Genomic DNA, 19,167 nt, shown 5'->3' on the forward strand with positions numbered 1-19,167 from the left:
AGTACTTTGTTACTCTCCAGATCCCTCCTGAATTTCCCAGACAATAGGCTCAACAGGGATACACTCATGTCCATTATGGAGTTGTTCGTCTTGCTCTCACTTTCCATGGTCGTAAAGGTTTGCCAGTTGTGGCAAGAATCGCGTTGTTAGATACCAGATTTTTACAATACCAGCATGCTTGCATTGGTACTGTTCAAACTACTTTGAATGCAGGAACAGTCTTTGTCACTCTATATCCAAATTTCAACATCGCCCTTTCAGATCCCCAGTTACTTTCTTTTATGAAAGTCCAAGTCCAACTTACTAGAGCCCCTCAAATTGCTGATTCTGTAGCTGCAACACTACATTACCAGATGGTTTATCGAGTGTAGAACCATGCACTTGACCTCAACTTCAACAATGGTAATGAAGATGCTTTGTTTATCTCTATGCAGAATGACCAAGCATCATGTATCCATGTTCCTAGACAGATTCCGAAGGATACATTGGCCAAGCTTCTTCCAGAAACTTGGATTACCAACTACGAAAAGCTACATCAGCATAACAAGCCTTTCCAGTCTACGGACTCAGAGTTCGTACAGAAAAAAGATGGAACTGTTTCCATCAAATTTGGCAAGGAAAAGGAAGAAAGTCCTTCTATCTTCCAAACCCTCCTCATGATTGAACCATGTGTTCCCCAATCTATTTCTAAGCCAGATCCAAAAAAACACGTTCGGCACTTCGATGGTGATGGACATCCTGTTCATTACTATAAAGATGACTATGGTCATTGTTTTTGGGATCCCTTTTGTCAATGTTCTCATCGTACAAATTCCCCAGACGAAGTAGATCATTTTGCAAGATCTCCACCTCGACGGAAAAGGCCAAAGGATAAAATGTACCAAAGGTACTTAGACGGAGATTCCTCCGTTGATACTCTCGGTGAATGTGACAAATACCAATTCATGGTTTCTCATGCACCACCTCCACCACCAGAGTCCAGTACTACATCCCAAGCCTTACCATATCCACCAAAAACACCACCATCTCCTCCCCAGAAGAAGCAAACCCTCTCTCCATTTTATAAGCCAATACTTAAATGGGCTATGAAGCACTCTTACCCCCTCGAAGTCCTAGAAGAAGCACCACCCACTGCTTCTATCGCTATGTTCCAGGATACCGACTTTCCTCCTCTTGTCAAGGAAAGTTCTAAACTCTCGTTCCCTGTTGCAGAAGAGTTTATTGATCCCCATGGCAGATATCGCCACGTTCCTAAAATCCCTACTCCCACTGATGTAGATGAACATGGGAGACAGAAAAAAACCTCTGCCGCTGAAGCTCTGTTGGCACATAACAATGCCTTTAAGGCAATTGATTCCAAAATTGGAAATGTGCAGCAAGATCTCCAAAGGTACGATGAGAGTACCAAAAAGATACTTTCTGAATTCCAGAAAAGGCTTCACGCCTTGGAATCAGGACAACATCTTGGGTACCATTATCTTGAAAGTCCAAAGCCAGAAATAGAGAAGCTCAAGAGGCAAATCCAGCTTCTTGAAGAAGGAAGGTTCAGACCGTTTGACCCATTGGCACCTCCTGTTAAAACCGGGTATTTACCCCCACCGCCACAAACATCTATTTTTTCCACTATTCCAACAGATCCTTACAGAAGAGAACCGGATATGGCAGAAATATGAAATCGCCTCAAAGCCCTACAGAAGGAAAAATACCACCTACAGATCAGATGATGCTATCAAATCCATTAGAATCTTTTCTAAAGGATTTAGGCACCCAGGAACCTAACTCTGTTAAATCTGATCCTGCCAATCCAGAAAAACAGACTCTGCTCCCAGTAGAGCAAACTTCTCATGATACTGAATCAGATTCTTCAGTATCCCTCTCCTCGTCTTCATCCTTCTCAATTCCTACAGTTGATACCCTCCCCATTACACCAGTTACTTCGTCAATATTCATGGCTGACCCCCCAGATGATGATATGGAATCAAATTATTCTGACCCAGACATAGGCCAGACAAGCAATCCTTCTCAATTCTTCACCATTGATGATATTCCTTATTTATCACAAATGGCCGATAAGGCTTGAAGAATTTCATACTTGGTTGAATACCCAGTCTATCACCAACCATGATATGAATGACGTTTTGTACAACTTTGTTACAAGATTCACAAGAAGCTTGAAGCTTTGGTGGCAATCAATTTCAAAACAAGACCAGATTCATTTTCTGATGTCACCAAATTTCAGCAATGCCATCACTCTCTTATACCATGTCTTTGTGGGAAAACCCGATGATCTCATAGAAATAAAAAGAAGAGAGTTTTTCGAAAGACGATGCTGCTCTCTCCAGAAGAAACATCTTGATAAGCATTATCGAATAATGCTTCAAATCTTTTATCAAGTCGGAACAAATCCAAATCTGAAGCATGTTTTCCTTACTTCCATCCCGAAAGAACTATCCCAGATGGTTGAAAGATCGTTCTTTGGAAAACAAAGACGAGTACAAGATATTCCCTTGGGAGAAATACAGCAAGAAGTCCATCTATGCCTAGAAGAATTATGCTTAAAACGCCAGATGGTCCGTACATACATCACAGATGACAAACGCCTTGAATCAGCTTGCTCCCGATAGGAGCTGAAAATTAAATGCTCCAAGAAAGATTGTGATGGTACATGTGGCAAGTATTCTCGGAAGAAGAAACACTATAAGAAGTTTTGGATAAAGAAATCCAAACATGGCTCCAAGCACTTCCGGAAAAAGAAGAAATGGCGATACCTACGCAAAAGGAAGGATCGCACAAGCCACAAGAAATCAAACCGTTGCTACATTTGCAATCAGAAAGGACATTTCGCCAAAAACTGTCCTCAAGTAAGAAAAGGTCAGAATCATCTAATTCATCACATTGAGAATGAAATAGGTATCTCTCTTGAAAATGATGATATTGAATCCTTATTCTTTGCTGATGAAGAACTATCTGAACAAACTCTTTGTGCCATTCCCTCTTACCAAACTTCTAGTGAAACTGAGTCAGACTCAGAGTCTGAAGATATTTTCTATATATCCCTATCATCCCCAGAACCAAACCTTGACATATTTTCAAGTCAAACTCACTGTCCCCATTTCCCTGTAAAAATCCTCATTTCAAAGTTTGCCAAACCCATCACTGTTATTGCTCTCATTGATACAGGAGCAAGTTGTTCAATATTAGACACCAAGGTTCTTCCTGAAGAATTCTGGACTCCACAAATGTCAGAACCACTCCTGTAACTGTCAAGTTCTTCCCTCAGTGCTCTATAACGGCAAAAATCTTTGGATCAGACCTTCCCAATAAAGATCTAATAATTTGGTGGGACATCATGACTCAAATCTCTCAGCTTCGCATCATTCCTAGAAAAGGTCTTACATATAAAGATCAATTCTCTAAGTTCGTCAATATTCAGAGACTCTTTTCCATTTATATGGGTCTACTAGATCCAATTATGCAAAATTCGCTCAAAAGTGTTCTCATCATTTATGGAAAAATCCAGAGTTATTTGTTCGCCTTCCTTTCATGAAAAATGAAGACATAAACCCAACCAGGGCAAGCCACATGGGAATGAAGCAAGAACATCTGGTTTTAGCTCAAAGGGAATGCTCGGAACTATTGCAACAAGGCCTTATTGAAATCTCCGATTCACAATGGGCTTGTGAAGCCTTTTATGTCAATAAGCGCGCCGAACAAAACAGAGGGAAAATGAGATTGGTAATCAAGTATCAACCTCTTAATATTTTCCTCCAAGATGATAAGTTCCCTTTACCATCTAGAGATTCTCTCTTTAGTGGTTAACCAAGGCCCACATCTATTCCAAATTCGACCTCAAAGCCGGATTTTGGCAATTGGGCATCCATCCTGAAGACAGATCCAAAACAGGATTCTATATCCCGAATCAACACTTCCAATGGAAAGTTCTACCTTTTGGCCTAAAGGTAGCACCATCCTTCTTTCAAAAGGCCATGTGCCGTATCTTCCAACCGATCTTATCAAGTGCAGCCGTCTACATTGACGATATTCTGCTCTACAGTCCTGATGAGCAGTCACACTGCCAACTCCTTGAGCAGTTTGCAGAAATTGTGAAAAAGCATGGTATTATGCTTTCTCAAAGGAAGATGAATATTGCCCAGACAAATAACGCGATATCTCTATCCATGTTTAATTCGTGGTTATATATTATAAGGAGCAATTGCATATTATCACTTCTCAGTCTCAAACATACACATCAGATCATTTAAGTAGTGACCAGTCACTCAAAAGCATTAAGCACAATAATATATAACTCACATGAATGAAATCACTTGTAAAACATAAAAATCATGAAATTCACATCATCATGATTAAGGTTTATCGTAGCCATAACAAATGAAAATTAGAATATAGTAGATGAAAAAATAAAAATATAAATCAAACCTGGCATCTTGAATCAAAGAACAAGAATTCTGTCACCACTTTTGTCTTCTCTTCAAAATACTTGAAAAACTCTCAAAAGAATGAAAAACAATTTAACAAAAACCTAATTGCTGTCTCTAGCTCTCAATGTTCTCCCCTTCAGAGGATATATCACAAATATATATCTCCCAATACTTGCAGATAACATTAAGGAACAAAATCAAGAATTTCCTGATTTGATATCCATCTTCCATTGCTTTTTTTAATTTGAATTCCTGATATTTATCATTTTTTCCTTGTCTTCTCCATACCTCATTATTCTGCATAAATAAGGAAAATTCGAATAATCAGATGGAAATCCAAATATTTTCACATAGATATTGCATTAATTGTTGCCTAAAATAGATAAAATAACTCTATTTTTATAGAGTTATCAATACATATGTCATGAAAACTTATTTTCGAATTTCAAGTTTTCGAAAAACTTATTAGGAACTTGCCATCATATCATTGGACATCCCTATTCCACTAAAATGTTTTGAAACTATGAATTGTGTGAAAGCACAAGGCTCAAAGCATCATCATAAGACTAATTTGAGATACCTCATACATCTATTAACAAGATGCATGAGTCTTATTGATAAGCAAAAACAACATTACAACATATATTGTCTTAGATCACTAAAGTTCGTGATCCAAACTATAACCAAATTACGAATGAATGAAACAAATAGTATTCCCTTGTAGAGGTGAAATGAATGGAATACAATTGAAAAGAAAAGAAAAACTAGAAACATCCCTTGCATAACGGGATCAGCAAGCTCATTGTCTTCGCCAATGGCTCAAATCATGCCATCTTCAAATAGGTCGGAGAGACAATGGACAATGGCTTCCTTCTCTTGCAGGAGCTTTGGTGGGCTAGGAAAGTAATTGTTCAATGGAGGAGGTAGAAGATGTTCGCAACTCTTACCCTTAATATTTAGGCCCCTATGATTACTTGACCATTTCGGTCGCCTTGATAACGTAAACCTTCACGTTTGTTATTCTTGACCACTTCAATGGAATTTGGCATGCCTTGGGTAAGCTTACCTAATCCTTTACCAGTGGTAAATCCACTCTTGAGCAACTCTTTACTTAACATTAAATACGCCTTTGAGAATTAGGGCTTCCTTATGATCGTCCTAGTAGGCACATGCGTAATCGACATGAGCTCAAATGCATGGTAGCTTTACTTTCCCTTAACTTTGGGCTTGACAGAGGGTATGGTAGTGTTATAGAAAGTCTCCACATCCCTTTCGCATCAAATGGTCACAATTTTACTATCAACAGCAAGTCGCATGATCTGATGAAGGCTAGAATGATCCCAATAGCGTGGCTCTAGGGACATCCTAACAGCAAGCTACAATTGCTCAGGATATCAAGTACTTGGAAAATTTGAGTAATGGTAATAGGGCCGATAGTCAATGGCAGATCGATCTCCGATAATGCTTCTTTTCTTATTCCATCAAAAGCTCGAATGGGAGTCTTGGAGGGCGAGTGCTATCCATGCTTATCCCGAACTGATGGAGCATGGATAAAGGGCAAATGTTCAACGTGAAGCCATTATCAACTAGTACCTTTGAGATCCTAGTGTTGAAGTATCAAGCGGATATGTATAATGCCTTAGTATATGCTTACCTCTCAGGAGGAAGATCCTTTTCGAAGAAAGATATTTGATCTCTAAGACTTGAATTTGATGGCCCCAATTCAAACTTGACAAGTTGCTCGACTTCACCCTTCTTCACGAGCCTTCTTGAGACCACCTTAGTGTTATAATTCATGGTCCCTTGACCAATTTGTGGGAGGTTGTGAATTATTTGGATCACAACGGACTCAATCATAGATACCAAGTCATTGTCAAATTTGTCACCCCATCTAGCCATCGGAGGAAACTCCTTCATCTTTTGTCAAGGGTTGAATGAGATCATGCCATCCACTCGGGACAATGTCTCCAATATTGACATAGAAACTCAACAGCGATGTGAACTTTACCTTGAAGTCATACTTGCCACTTGGTTGGCCAAGGATATCAACAACTTCACCACTTTTTTGAGCTTTCTTGACAAACTCACGATCCATGTGGGAAACTCTATACTCATCTTCACTTTTGATTTCTCTATCTCCATCTTGGTACATTAGGATTTTCCTTTTTAGGGCTCAACGATCCTCTTTTCGAGCATCCTCTTTGCTTGGGTTCTTAACTTCCTTTATGACCTTCAAAATCATGTCTTCACCAACCAAATCAACTTTGACTAAAGTCATCGATTCTTGAGTGGTTGTGCCATCTCCATATTAGAGGACTCCTAGCTTGACCAACTTAGATAGGCAAGCTATTTTCTCATCGTGGGCGATATTACCCTTCACTTGGTGATCAATGAGGGACATGGTTTGCCTCAACTTATGCATATCCATGAGAAATATATGCTTGTCCTCATCCTCAAAAATCATGTTGATGTCTCCAATGTGTTTCGGAAAGGAGTTTTGGCATGAAATCCTTAAAGGTGAGCAATTTCTTATCTAGCAAATTCTGGATCTTTGAACGGAGGACAAAGTAGTTATCCACGTGATGTCCCTTCTCCCCCATGTGGTATTCACAAGTTTTGTTTGGGTCGAACCTAAGGAACTTTGGTAGATTATCTCTTGGGATTTCTTTCACTAATAAATGGCTGTCGATCAGCATTGGAAATAGCTGAGACTTAGGTCTGGGTAGTGGAGTAAATTGCCTTTGCAGGGCTTTTCCTTTGCTATCGAAATTTTGAGAGGAATTCCTAACTTCTATAGTAGGCTAATGAGCGGAAGAGTTGTACATTTCTGAGAGGAGTTTTGGATATAGGCAATCTCCACAGTTGACTCCTTATTCTTCTTTGGGGCATACCTACAATATTTTGTTTCAGTCAACCTCCCTTCTTGCATCTATTCACAAAAAAAAAGAAAAAAAAGAAAACCTCTCTTCTTGCATGATCTGTTCAATGCATTCACCCAATTCCATCAATGTGTCAAAATTGATACACGTGTGGTTATACATTTTCTTGAGGAAGCCTCGAGGCATGACTTGAAGTAACAATTTCATAGCCTCCTTCTCAAATAAAAGCGTTTTTACTTAAGACACGGTGGGGCTCCATCTTTGAGTGTATGCCCTAAAGGTCTCGGTTCATCTCTTTTCAACCTGAACTAGCTCCTCTCGAGTTGAGGCGATCTCAGTGTTGAATTTGTATTATTGAAGGAATTCGTCTACAAGCTCCTTGTGAACTTAGGCTCTTTGTAGAATTCAGGGATCTTCACCTTGGCAAAGGTGATAGCTTGTTGAGCCCTTGAAGTTGGTAGCCTTGTAGCATGCAAAGGCATTCCTCGATCTTTGCAAGTTGCCTTGACCCCTCTTCATCAAAGTAACGGGTTGGGTTCTCCTTAGATGGAACCTCAAAATCAATAACTATTGGGGTGACAGTAGGAAGCTCTTCAACAGGCCCTTTTCCTACAAGTTCAGTGGCTGGCACATCAACAAGTGTAGTAGGAAGATTTGTAGCAGTAGCAAGGGCTACTGGAGTCAAGTTCTTGACTTGATTGGAAAGCTCAGTCAGCATCTGCGCCATTGGTTCTCCATGATAATAACACGAATGTGTGTATCCTCATTCTCCATCCTTGTTTAATGGCGAGTACGTACAATGGAAACCCTTTCAACCATGATTTAGTACCTTTCAAAAAGAGGAACTTAAATCAGTAAGAGATAAAAGAAAAGCAAGAAAATACAAATCTTGTCAATTCTATCTTTTCTTGGGACAAAATAGTGATAAGAAGCGTATATCACCCCAGTATCATATAACATCATCTTATCAAAATTTCTTCGAAAGAAATTATACAATTGAGAAGGATGACGATGAATGTTTTATCGGAATGCCCTTCTTCTTTTTTTCTAAAAGTTACAAGAAAAGGAGAAATTTCACAAAGTTTTATTGATTATATCAAACAATTACAAGGGAGACAAAGCCTTGTGTATTTGAGACTTACTGAAAGTGCTAGAATGAACACCTAGAAGGGGGTGAATAGGTGTTTAAAATAAACCTTGGCAACTATATGCGAAATAAAATAAACTTCAAACAAAGGAGTTAAGGAAGAGAATAAGAACACATAAATTATAGTGGTTCGGCTTAATCCAAGCCTACGTCCACTCTCCCACGCTAACAGCCTTCTTGGCTGGATTCCACTATGCAATCAGCAAGAGATTACAACTTTGAGTGCAAACACTTAGTAGTAGATCACACTATCTCACTAAGTCACTCTTTTGGTATTTCTCTCACGATCACAAACGTTTAAGCTCTCAAGAGACAAGTGTATGATCGAAGATCGTTCAGACTTTGGAATTATAAATTCTACGCTCTATCTCTCTTGCTCATCGGTCCTTCATCTCCTTAAATACTCCTCCACTTCCAAACTACCAATTGGACAATATCTTGAGGATCGTCTTCCAATATACCCATTGGACAGCTTTGTATCTAGAAGATTTGATAGTCGTTGAGTGACAAAGGTAAAATCCCAAATTGATTTCGATCGCCCATACAAATGAAATCTTGGTTTCCATAAGTAAAGCTATTTCGTATAGAAAGTTCTTGTCTTCAATATACAATCGTCAATCAATTAGATTGAGTCAATCAAATCAATCTTGATGTGGAATCTAAACCAGATCACTAGCCGTTATATGATTGGGCTTGAGTTACATTCTGTCGAGTTCTGGATGTAAAGTCTGAGAGCAATAGACTTTAGAATCTGAGTCTGAACATATTTTGCTTCTGAACAGATTTAGCTTTAAGGTCTGTACCCAGTTCAGCTTCAGCATAGAGTCTGTCTTCTGGTTCATCATTCACATTAAGTCTGGAATTTGTCAAAGTTGACAGACTTTTGATGTATAACAGACTTCGACACTAAAGTTTGGCAGTCTTCAGACTTTGATACAGAAGTATGGAAATCTTCAGAATATACTTTGGGCATATTCCTTCTTGAAAGAAGGTCTTGAAACCGGTATCACACAGTTGACTAATGCTGAGAAGATTGTAATTGAGTCCTTCCACTAAGGAAGCATTACTTATTGTGAGATTTCCAATTTTCACAGTTCCAAATCCCACAATACTTCATTTGTTGTTTCCTCCAAATGAAACTTTTCCACCATTTACTTGAGCAAGCTTTATAAAACAATTTGAGTCTCCTGTCATGTGTCTTGAGCATCCATTGTCAAGATACAACTTTACCTTTTTCTTGACGGTGACCTCAAATTCACTGTCTGAGTCTGATCCAGAGTCTGAGTCTGATTGTGCCATCGACATAGATTGGCATATTCATTATCACTTTCTTCACACTCGTATCACTCCAGTTTCGGCTTTGAGAGCTTTTCGAAATTTTTCAGCTTTTCCTCTCTTCTTCTTCGAAGAGGACAGTTGGGTCGATGTGTCCCTTTTCTTACATTCAAAGCGACTACGTCTTTGTTTGGTTCCTCATCATCAACAGACTTGGTCTGCTGTCTTTGAAAGCTTTGTTTCTTTGAGTTGACCATTCTTCCTTTTCTATTCAGTTTTCTGAATATTCTTATCATGAGAGCAAGCTCCTCATTGTCCATATCTTCTTCAGAATCTGTATCATCAGAATCATCATTTGATTTTAATGCAATGGATTTCTTACCTTTTGGATCTTCATCTTCATTGATCTGTTCCACTTCATAAGACTGAAAAGTTCCAATTAGCTCGTCGACAGATAGTGGCATAATTCTTTGCGTCTCTCTTATCGAAGTCTTTATGTGATTCCAATCCCTGGAGAGTCCACGCAGTAGCTTGTTTACCTTCATGGGATCGAAGTTGGTTGACCTTGATTTTCAAGACCATTCACAATATCTGTAAAATGACTAAACATGTCGATATAGATTCTCCTGGTTTCATTCTGAAGGCTTCGTATTGACCGAGAAGAATGTTGATTCTTGTTTCCTTCACTCGATCTGTTCCTTCATAGGTGATATGCAATCTGTCCCAAACTTCTTTTGCTGTACCACAAGAAGATATTATATTATATTCAGTTGGTGATAAAGCACAATATAGGGAGTAAATTGCTTTTGCATTGAGTGCTTGTCTCTTGATTATTTCTTCTTGAGACATTCCGCTGGTTTCATCAATTTCTTTTCCTCTTTCAGAGATTGATGCAGTGGTAGGAGTAATTCCTTTTTCTACAACGTCCCATTCCAAAGGATCCTTTGATCATAGGAAAGCTTTCATCTTGTTCTTCTAGATGTTGTAATCATTTCCATCAAAGTAGGGTGGTCTGATATTGCTTTGCCCTTCCATCAGCCCTGGTGCTAGCATACTAGCCATGGATCTTTTACTACGAAGTAAAACACTTCAAATAAAGTAAGTACACAGGCTCTGATACCAATTGATATTGCTAGTATGAGTACCTAGAGGGGGGTGAATAGGTATATAAAAGATTTTTCTTCAACAATTGCACAATACTAGACAGTTGAAGAAAACGTTAATCAAAGTAAGACTGAGAGAAGAGAAAATTGAACACGCGGTTTATAGTGGTTCGGCTTATATCAAGCCTATGTCCACTCTTCTTCACTGACAGCCTATTGGCTGGATTCCACTATGAACAAAAGAGAAGTTACAGCTTTGCCTTGATTCCACAAAGTGTAGATGTTCTACCACACCTCCTCAAGATTTCTCACAAATATAGACTCTCTTTTGTATACAAGTATTCACTCAAAGGATTTGTCTAAACAAAAAGGAGCTTCAGACTTTGGAATTCTTCTATCGCACACACCTTGAACAACTAAGACAGTCCTCCTTATATACTCCTTTATGCCATCATACCCGTTGGCACTTACCAAAGGAATTCCTCCAATCTACCCGTTGGACGGAATCAATTAGGAAGATTGTTCAAGCTATTAAAGGAACGTGTTGATAGCCCATCAATCATGTTCGCCCATACAATCAGGATCTCGGTTTCCATAAGCAGAACCTTCCAATAATATTTAGGCAATCACCGGATCTTCAATTATCAAGTCAATCTTCGATCAATCAAAGGACTCTGTTATGTCTTCTCCAGCCACAAGATCTTCTCCGAGTTGATAAGGTTAAATCCTTAACGAAACATCCAGCTCTGGATAACCTTTCTTCAACGGATTAGAGACTGTCAATGAGGATAGACTTTGAGTCTTGAGTTTGGCTGTCCGGGAGGTCTTCGACTTTAAACAAAGAGTCTCGCAAGCCTTCGACTAGACTGATAGAAACGTTTTGTTAACTTCAAAACACTTCAAGAAGATTTCTCCAACAATACCCAGCATCGCTTCTTGTAATGATCTCGGCATGCTCTCTCCAGATCGTGTGTGAAGTCGCGTGCTCATGTTTACTGACATATTTGTAACGTTTCTCGTGTCTTAATTGCTTCTCAGAACTGCTCATGTTTATCGCTAAACTTAAAGCATCAGCCACAACATCAACGTCCCAAGGGTTGACCCTAATTGCTCCACTAAGAGAAGGCGAGCAACCAATGAACTCGGAAACGACAAGCATGCTCGTGCGGGGAGCATCCTTCATTATGCCTAGTGCTTCATCCATGCATGGAGTTCCCTGCCTGCAGACAATATACTTGTAAGGAACTAAATTCATCCCATCTCTCTTGGCATTCACGGTGCAGCATTCTGCTATTGCATAATAGGCACTCTTCTCGTAACGTGGAACGGGATGGTCGACTAAAACCAAAGGCTCATAACCGGCAGCAGCACCATAAGCTTCATTAATCCTTTTGGCAGTTAAATATGTCTCCTTTTTTACTTCTTCGACATCTTTGCATGAACCTCTAGCTGGATTCACAATTTGAACCAGGACTATTTTGCCATGTAATTGCAGATGCTGCTGCTAGAGTTGCTCCAAAGCAAGTAGTTTTAGACTGATGCCTTTAAAGATATCCATGTCATCAACACCAAGAATCACTTTCATCCCCTTGAACTGTTCTTGAATTTCCTTGACTTTGGTGGATGTAGCAAGAAGATTAAGGACAGATTCAAGCCGGCCCATGTGAACACCTACAGGGAAAATTTTGATATACACTGTCCGACCAAAATACTCCAGTCCATTATACCCTCACTTAGATTCATAATCCGGGCCTAGCATTCTACCACAGCATGAAAGGAAATGGCGTGCGTAATCAAACGTATGGAAACCTGCAAGGTCACAGTTCAACAATCCCCCCAAAATCTCATCCCAGACAGGCAAGGTTCTGTATATTTCTGATGAAGGAAAAAGACTATGGAGGAAGAATCCGAGTTTGACTTGATGAAATCGCTTTCTTAGAAATGTGGGTAGGATCATAAGGTGATAATCATGAACCCAAACATAGTCATCGTCAGGACTTATGATTTTCATAACCTTGTTTGCAAAAATTTTGTTTGCAGATACATATGCTTGCCAAAATGAACGGTCAAAACGCTCCCCATGGTCTGGACACATGGGAAGCATGTAATGGAAATGGGGCCATAACTGTTGTTTGCAGAATCCAAGATAAAACCTTTTATGAAGATCTTGAGGTAGAAAAGTTGGAACACAATTGAACTCCCAGATCGACGACTTCTTCGGCTACACATTTTGCCCTTGAGGACCTCTTTGTAGGGCCTCGATTTGGACGCCCCCCCTCCCCATGGCCAACGAGGGCTTGATGGCCCTCCCCCACTGCTAGCGATGGGCGTCGAGCCCTCGCTCGCTTCCGATGATGGGCGTTGAGCCCTCGCTGGCCCTTACCAGTAGCTGGCGCTTGCCAACCTTTCCTCAAGTCCGGTGTTCTTGATCGGCCAATAAGAAGTGAACAGGAGACGAAGAAGACGATGAATAGGGCAATCAAAAATGGAAAAAAAAAAAAGAGACAAGAATACCCTAATCAGGCCATCGGAATATACATCAAAGATGCATTTATTCATTGGCTGACGAGTGAGGTCCTTCTTTGAGACTAAATGACCACTTTTGGTCCCTCTTTGAGACAAACTTTACTTCAAGTCCTCTTTTAAGAAAAATATGGCACTTTTGGTCCTTATTTGAGATTTTCTCAACAATAGATGACTTATAGAATTTAAATGGAAATATTGAAATTATACTTTATTTAAAATAAATATATGATTTTACATCTCAACTCCAAAATAATATACATGGGACAAATTTACCATAAAGTACTTCTTTGACTATGAAAAACCATATATTGGTACATTTGTAATAAATTTATCCAAATTAATTTTTTGACAATCATAAAGTATAAACCGGTATATTTATGACAAACTTATCCTCCATTAATTTATATTAAATTGAAGAAAAATCATAAACTGATATACTTACGACAAACAAATGGTTAAATCGTAAATTGATATACCTATTAAAGAGTTACATATCATCCAGTTCAATAATTTGTTAGTAAAATTTAATAAAAACTAACATAAGGTAAATTTATCTTAAGTGTATGAGTATAAGGTTTTTCATGGTCAAAAAATTAATTTGAGGTAAATTTATTATAAGTATATGGGTTTATGGCTTTTCATAATATTAATTAAAATATTCTTTGGATAAAGTAAGGTTTTCATTTTGGGATAGATTTAACACCAAGACTAGTGAATCATGAGTCTCCCAAACCGTCTAAAACGGCAATGACGAAGTAACATGCTAGTGTCACTGGTCGGCATTTCCTTGATAGCGGAACAACACATGCAATGCCTAGTGAGCAGAATTCACCAAGCTAATCTTTGTCAATAGTTGTTCTAGAGAACAATATGGCAAATAGCTTCCTTATACAAGATCATACCATACCCAGCTTAACTTAGGCATCTAGTCTATTGAGCAGGACAACAGATCACTCAACAACTGATTTCAGATTGTCACAGCCTCATCAAGAGAGGGAAATTAGCTATCAATCAATTTGTGCACGGAGGCCAATCCCACTTTTAGAACTTCTAAGAGATATATTTGTTTTATTCTAGAATTCCTAGCACCAATTATCCCGATGCTACTCTCACAAATCAGCTGTATTCACTCCTTTATATAATCACTCTTCACTCGATAACCCAAAGTTTCCTCTCAAGGATTCACGAGTACGAGAGAATCATAGGCCGTGACACTACATGGGAACGGCTGCTGACTTCTCTTTGACGTAACCGTTTTACATACTAAATCGATCAACTTCTTTCATATGAAAACTGGGAAGAAACAGTCGGTTAAAACACTTTAAACAGATACAATCATGGGCTTGAGTGGCTAAGCAGCTTACAGCCAAGGCCCATCGACAACTTTTCTTGGATAATTAGCCTCTCAAGGCTTGTTGAGTCGGTCATGGCAAAAAGTAAAATAAACTAGAAAGATAATTAAAATAAAAGCTTCGTGTTAAAAAAGAAACTGTTAGAAGAAAGCTGAACCGGCTGTCATGTTGAATCTCGAGCCAAGTTGAACATAAGACGATACATCAGATGAGGGAATGTGAATAATAGGCATATACTGTTTAGACATTATTCACACACCGCGCTAGACTAGAGAAAGGTGACTGCTTGAAAACAAGATGCTACATCAGGAGGTAGGAAATGTGAAGTGCGGAGATTGAAGACGGGAAATGATAATCGCGCAAAACTGAAACCATAGAGATTCTCAAAACTTAGTAGAATCTTAAGTGCACTCGTCAAAATTCATTTATTACAATAATGGAATTTGGCCCTTCTCGACGAAGGATGTAGTAATATTAATAACTCTATCAGAGAAACTGGGATTCTGTTAAAATTGGCGACCAGGGAAGTTGCCCATTCTTCAACTACGCCATAAAGATCTGCTTCACTTCGGTCGCCTCCGGTAAGGCTGGAAAATATCATCCACACTCTCTTTTATGTAGTTTCCTACTCTATTCACATTCCTGGCAACACCGGAGGCAACCAGACTTGCGTTTCTCTTAAACCTGAAAATCAATGGGATTTGTCATCTGGGCTTGCAAGTAATCTTAAAACACGAAGGAGGATAATACAAATGAGTAGAGGACTTGCCTACTAAAGTAATCATCGCCAGAAGAAATTGCTGGCTTGTAACTCCGCCGTTGAGGAAAAGCATGACCATCTGGAGCTGAAGACACAGGGATTGGCCATATTGAGAAGAAAGAACCAAATTGTCACTAAGCAACTAATGCGGAATAGCATGAGAAGAGCACATCTAGGGCCTAAGGCCGGCGATAGAACATGGCATAGGGGACAATTATGGCTAAGGGCACAGTAGAACAAAGAGAGAATGATATGTGTGCTGGCAATATATAACCAAGTAATATGCCAATTATGGCTAAGGGCACGGTAGAACAAAGAGAGAATGATAAGTGTGTGCTGGCAATATATAACCAAGTAATAAGGCAAGTATTGCAAAAGAGAAATAAGCTCCTCACCTTCCTTTTTATGAAGATTGGCAGGAACATTCTCAGCAGGTGTTGTTCTTTTATCTAACAGAACCTGACACAAAATTAGCTGTCAGATAAAAATAAAGTGGGGGACAAATCATACAACATGCCCATTTTACCAACAAACAACTCAAGAATAAGCGAATATGTTCAAATAACCAAGCCTATCTATGGTTGACGATTTATAGTTCGCTTTAATTTTACAGTATATACCAACGACAGAAGAGACAGTTAAAAAATTTTATTTGGCCCACAAGATGGTTGATAATCGAAGGCTCTCTTACAGTTGACTACTTAAAACAGAAGCTTCCAAAGTACTAAAACCATCTAAGAAAACGCACAACTACATCAACCAGTAAAAAGGAGAAACAATAGCTCAAAAGATGTCTCATCAAGCCATTGCAAAAGATTCTTAGTTTGTTGTAACCTAGCTGAACATTTTCAAGTCCAAATTTGAGCATTAGCACATGCAAGATTAATTTAAGGTCACACTTGGTTTACAAATTAGAATCACCAGTGTGCAGCCTATGTCATGTCATCCTCCAAATTAACTTCTTCCAAAACTATGAATGGGCAAAAATATGTAGCACCTTGGTATCCTGTGTCCTTTCAAGGACTTTCTCTAACAAAAGATACTGAATCAAATGGCAATCTGTCCAAGTACCCGCAAAAAACAATTAAACAATGTCGAGCCTCCAAGAAATTTATAAGCACTGATGAAAAGCACACTATAGCCTAACTGACACATCATGCTCAAAAGTAGGATCTCAAAAAGCATCGTTCTGCTAACATATAACTGAGTCAACCAAAAATAAATCACACTTCAATAATCATTATCTTACACAATTTTTTTTTTTTTATCCTGCATTTGCAGCGACTTAAATTTGTAACAGAAACACATCAAAAGACTTAAAATACACCATTAACCTACAACAGGTGTTCGCAGTATTCCAGTTTTGTGTTGAACAAAAACACCATCATGATGTCATTAGGAAGAAGCTAATTCATAAAGAGAGGCAATCCCATTGAGGTGAAGACAGAGAGGAGTCATTACCTCAAGACCGACACAGAATGGAAGCTCTGCTTGTTTATCCTTTGCATCAGAAGATTGATGATTTTTTTCCAAGAAGACAGAGTAACCAACACAGGCATAGCTGAAGTCTTTCAGATTCCGGCCCTCTTTGGTAGCTTCCAACTCAGATTCTCCCACAATATAGCTAGGCACTGATCAACAATCCTAAGGGTCAGCATATACAAATAACAGCATACGGTAGGACTAAAGGATTCAAGCTTTTCTCAAGATGGAGCCGGAACATTTTGTCTGTAGGTTAACGAGAAGACAACAAGTACCTTTAAGTGAAAATTGCAAATTGTCAAACCAGTGTTTTCAATCAGGACAAGACTGGCCGGTTCAACCAGGAAACAGAGCATGGTATAGTCTGGTTTATGTGAAAGAATTGGAGTCCTTAAAGACCAATCAAACCCAGTGTGGATGGTTCAACCAGTACAACTTCTGATGGTTTCTTTGGCCTTATGAAAAAAATATTTGACCTTGCACCAGCAAGGTTCAAACCTTTGTTCACTTGCAAAAGCACTCGGGCCACTTTCTACTGGACCATTATCACTTTTCTGATATATAACCATAAACTATTTTACTTCATCAAATGTAACTTTGATCACCTTTGCATCCGTAACTGTCCTTTAACCTCAGTCAGTTACAACTAGAAAACCGACATATCTGACGAACCATGTTTTACCCCTTTTTATCCAGCAATCCACATCAAATGCAGGACTGGTCCTGTAAAAACACCAATGGGACAATAGAAATTCCCCTAGATCATGTCCAGTATCCTACTCAAAAAGTGCTGGTCCAGAGATCAGAGTACAAAAGTCATGGCTTGTCCCAGTACAGCTTACATTAAGGCTTTGTTACCAGAGTGTCTTTCTGGACGCCCCACAATCAGACCATACCACTCACTCTAGAAGCACCATTATATTTGAAGGCAAAGCACGAGAAAAAGATCCCCGCCAAACTCTACAATCTCGAACAGGCAAAACAATCAGAAGGGGAACCTGTAGCAGCAGATGTCCTTACAAAAATCCCAAAGAGCCAGAAAAACCTATCGACAACATGTTGCAGCATAAGCTTAAACATCGACAGGACATCGATGAATAGGCCAGAAATGAAAAACCATCGTAATTTTGGTGCCCCAATTCAACTAGTTAATCTTGTCGGGCATCAGCCCCGCGCCCGCAAAACCCTCCGACCTCAATTCCAAGCAATTTGCTCAAATGCGATGCCATCATCAAACCCATCAAACCCAACACGAAAAGTAGAAAAAGAAAAAAGATCGAATCGCAGCGGATTACCAAATCCTCTCGCCGCCATTCGCGGTGTCAATTTTCTTATCAGGAGGGGAAAAAAAAGCAGCGACAAATGTTGAAAAGGAAAGACGGACCTTCGTTGAGGGTCCTGGAGAAGCCGACGCAGGTAGGTGGCTGAGATTTGGATTTCAAGACGGAGGAGTAGTACAGGCACCCCTTGCACGACTTCCCTCTCGATCCTGCGCTCCCGTTAGGGTTCGGGCCAGGGCCAGGGCCAGGGTTCGGATGGCGGACCTGAGGGCGACCGCCCGCGTCTTCCCCTTTGCTCGTTTCCATTTGGATTCTTCTCTCGGCTGATTCAAATCGAATCCGCAACCGCAACCGCAACCTCTGTACGCACGCGAGCGCGAGAGAGGGAGAGAGAGAAATGGCTCGCTCGCTTGTGCTCGGAGAGGAGATGGAATGGCGAAGGAAATCGGGGGGTGGGAGTTTGGCGCTGTGGGAAGTTGCTCGCTCGCTCGCTCGCTGCTGATCGTTCGCTTTAATCGCCAGCGGAGAAATTCCGCCTGTGCGAGGCTGCAACCATCGACCGGTGAGCTCTCCACGGGTGGTGAAGTGCGTCTCCTATCTTTTCGAGCAATATATGCGTAATATATCGATTTACCAAGACCCCCGTGGATTTAGTCGAGTGACAAAGCCATATATATATCCTTTTTCTATTTGCTCAAGGCCCTTTTTTTTTATATATTTTTTTATGATACCCAAGAGCCGTCGTATAACCTAGAAATTTTAGCAAATAAATCTGAGGCGACTAAAGACGGGACTCACCACCCACAACACCTTACTTATAAGCCAGGGCGAACATGGCACCCAAAATAGAATTAGAAATAAAAAAAAAAATTTATTTTTGTAAAAAAAAAAAAAAAAAAAAAAAACTCTTCCCCATCTAAAAAG

At 39.6% G+C, this 19,167-nt stretch overlaps 1 protein-coding gene and 1 pseudogene across 1 annotated transcript; both read right to left on the bottom strand.

The window, feature by feature from the left end:
• Positions 1-11,742: 11,742 nt before the first annotated feature.
• LOC104455500 lies at positions 11,743-14,294 on the bottom strand (annotated as a pseudogene).
• A 696-nt stretch (positions 14,295-14,990) lies between these two features.
• Positions 14,991-18,855, bottom strand: LOC104453376. The gene is made up of 5 exons (XM_010067911.3): positions 18,348-18,855; positions 16,943-17,112; positions 15,877-15,940; positions 15,491-15,566; positions 14,991-15,405 (listed from the first exon to the last, which is right to left on the bottom strand). Exons 1-5 carry the CDS (start codon positions 18,547-18,549, stop codon positions 15,285-15,287), a joined length of 633 nt encoding a protein of 210 aa, XP_010066213.2. The 5' UTR covers positions 18,550-18,855; the 3' UTR covers positions 14,991-15,284.
• Positions 18,856-19,167: the final 312 nt, after the last annotated feature.

The sequence above is a fragment of the Eucalyptus grandis genome, chromosome 7, assembly GCF_016545825.1.
Source record: "Eucalyptus grandis isolate ANBG69807.140 chromosome 7, ASM1654582v1, whole genome shotgun sequence".
Lineage (NCBI taxonomy): Eukaryota > Viridiplantae > Streptophyta > Magnoliopsida > Myrtales > Myrtaceae > Eucalyptus > Eucalyptus grandis.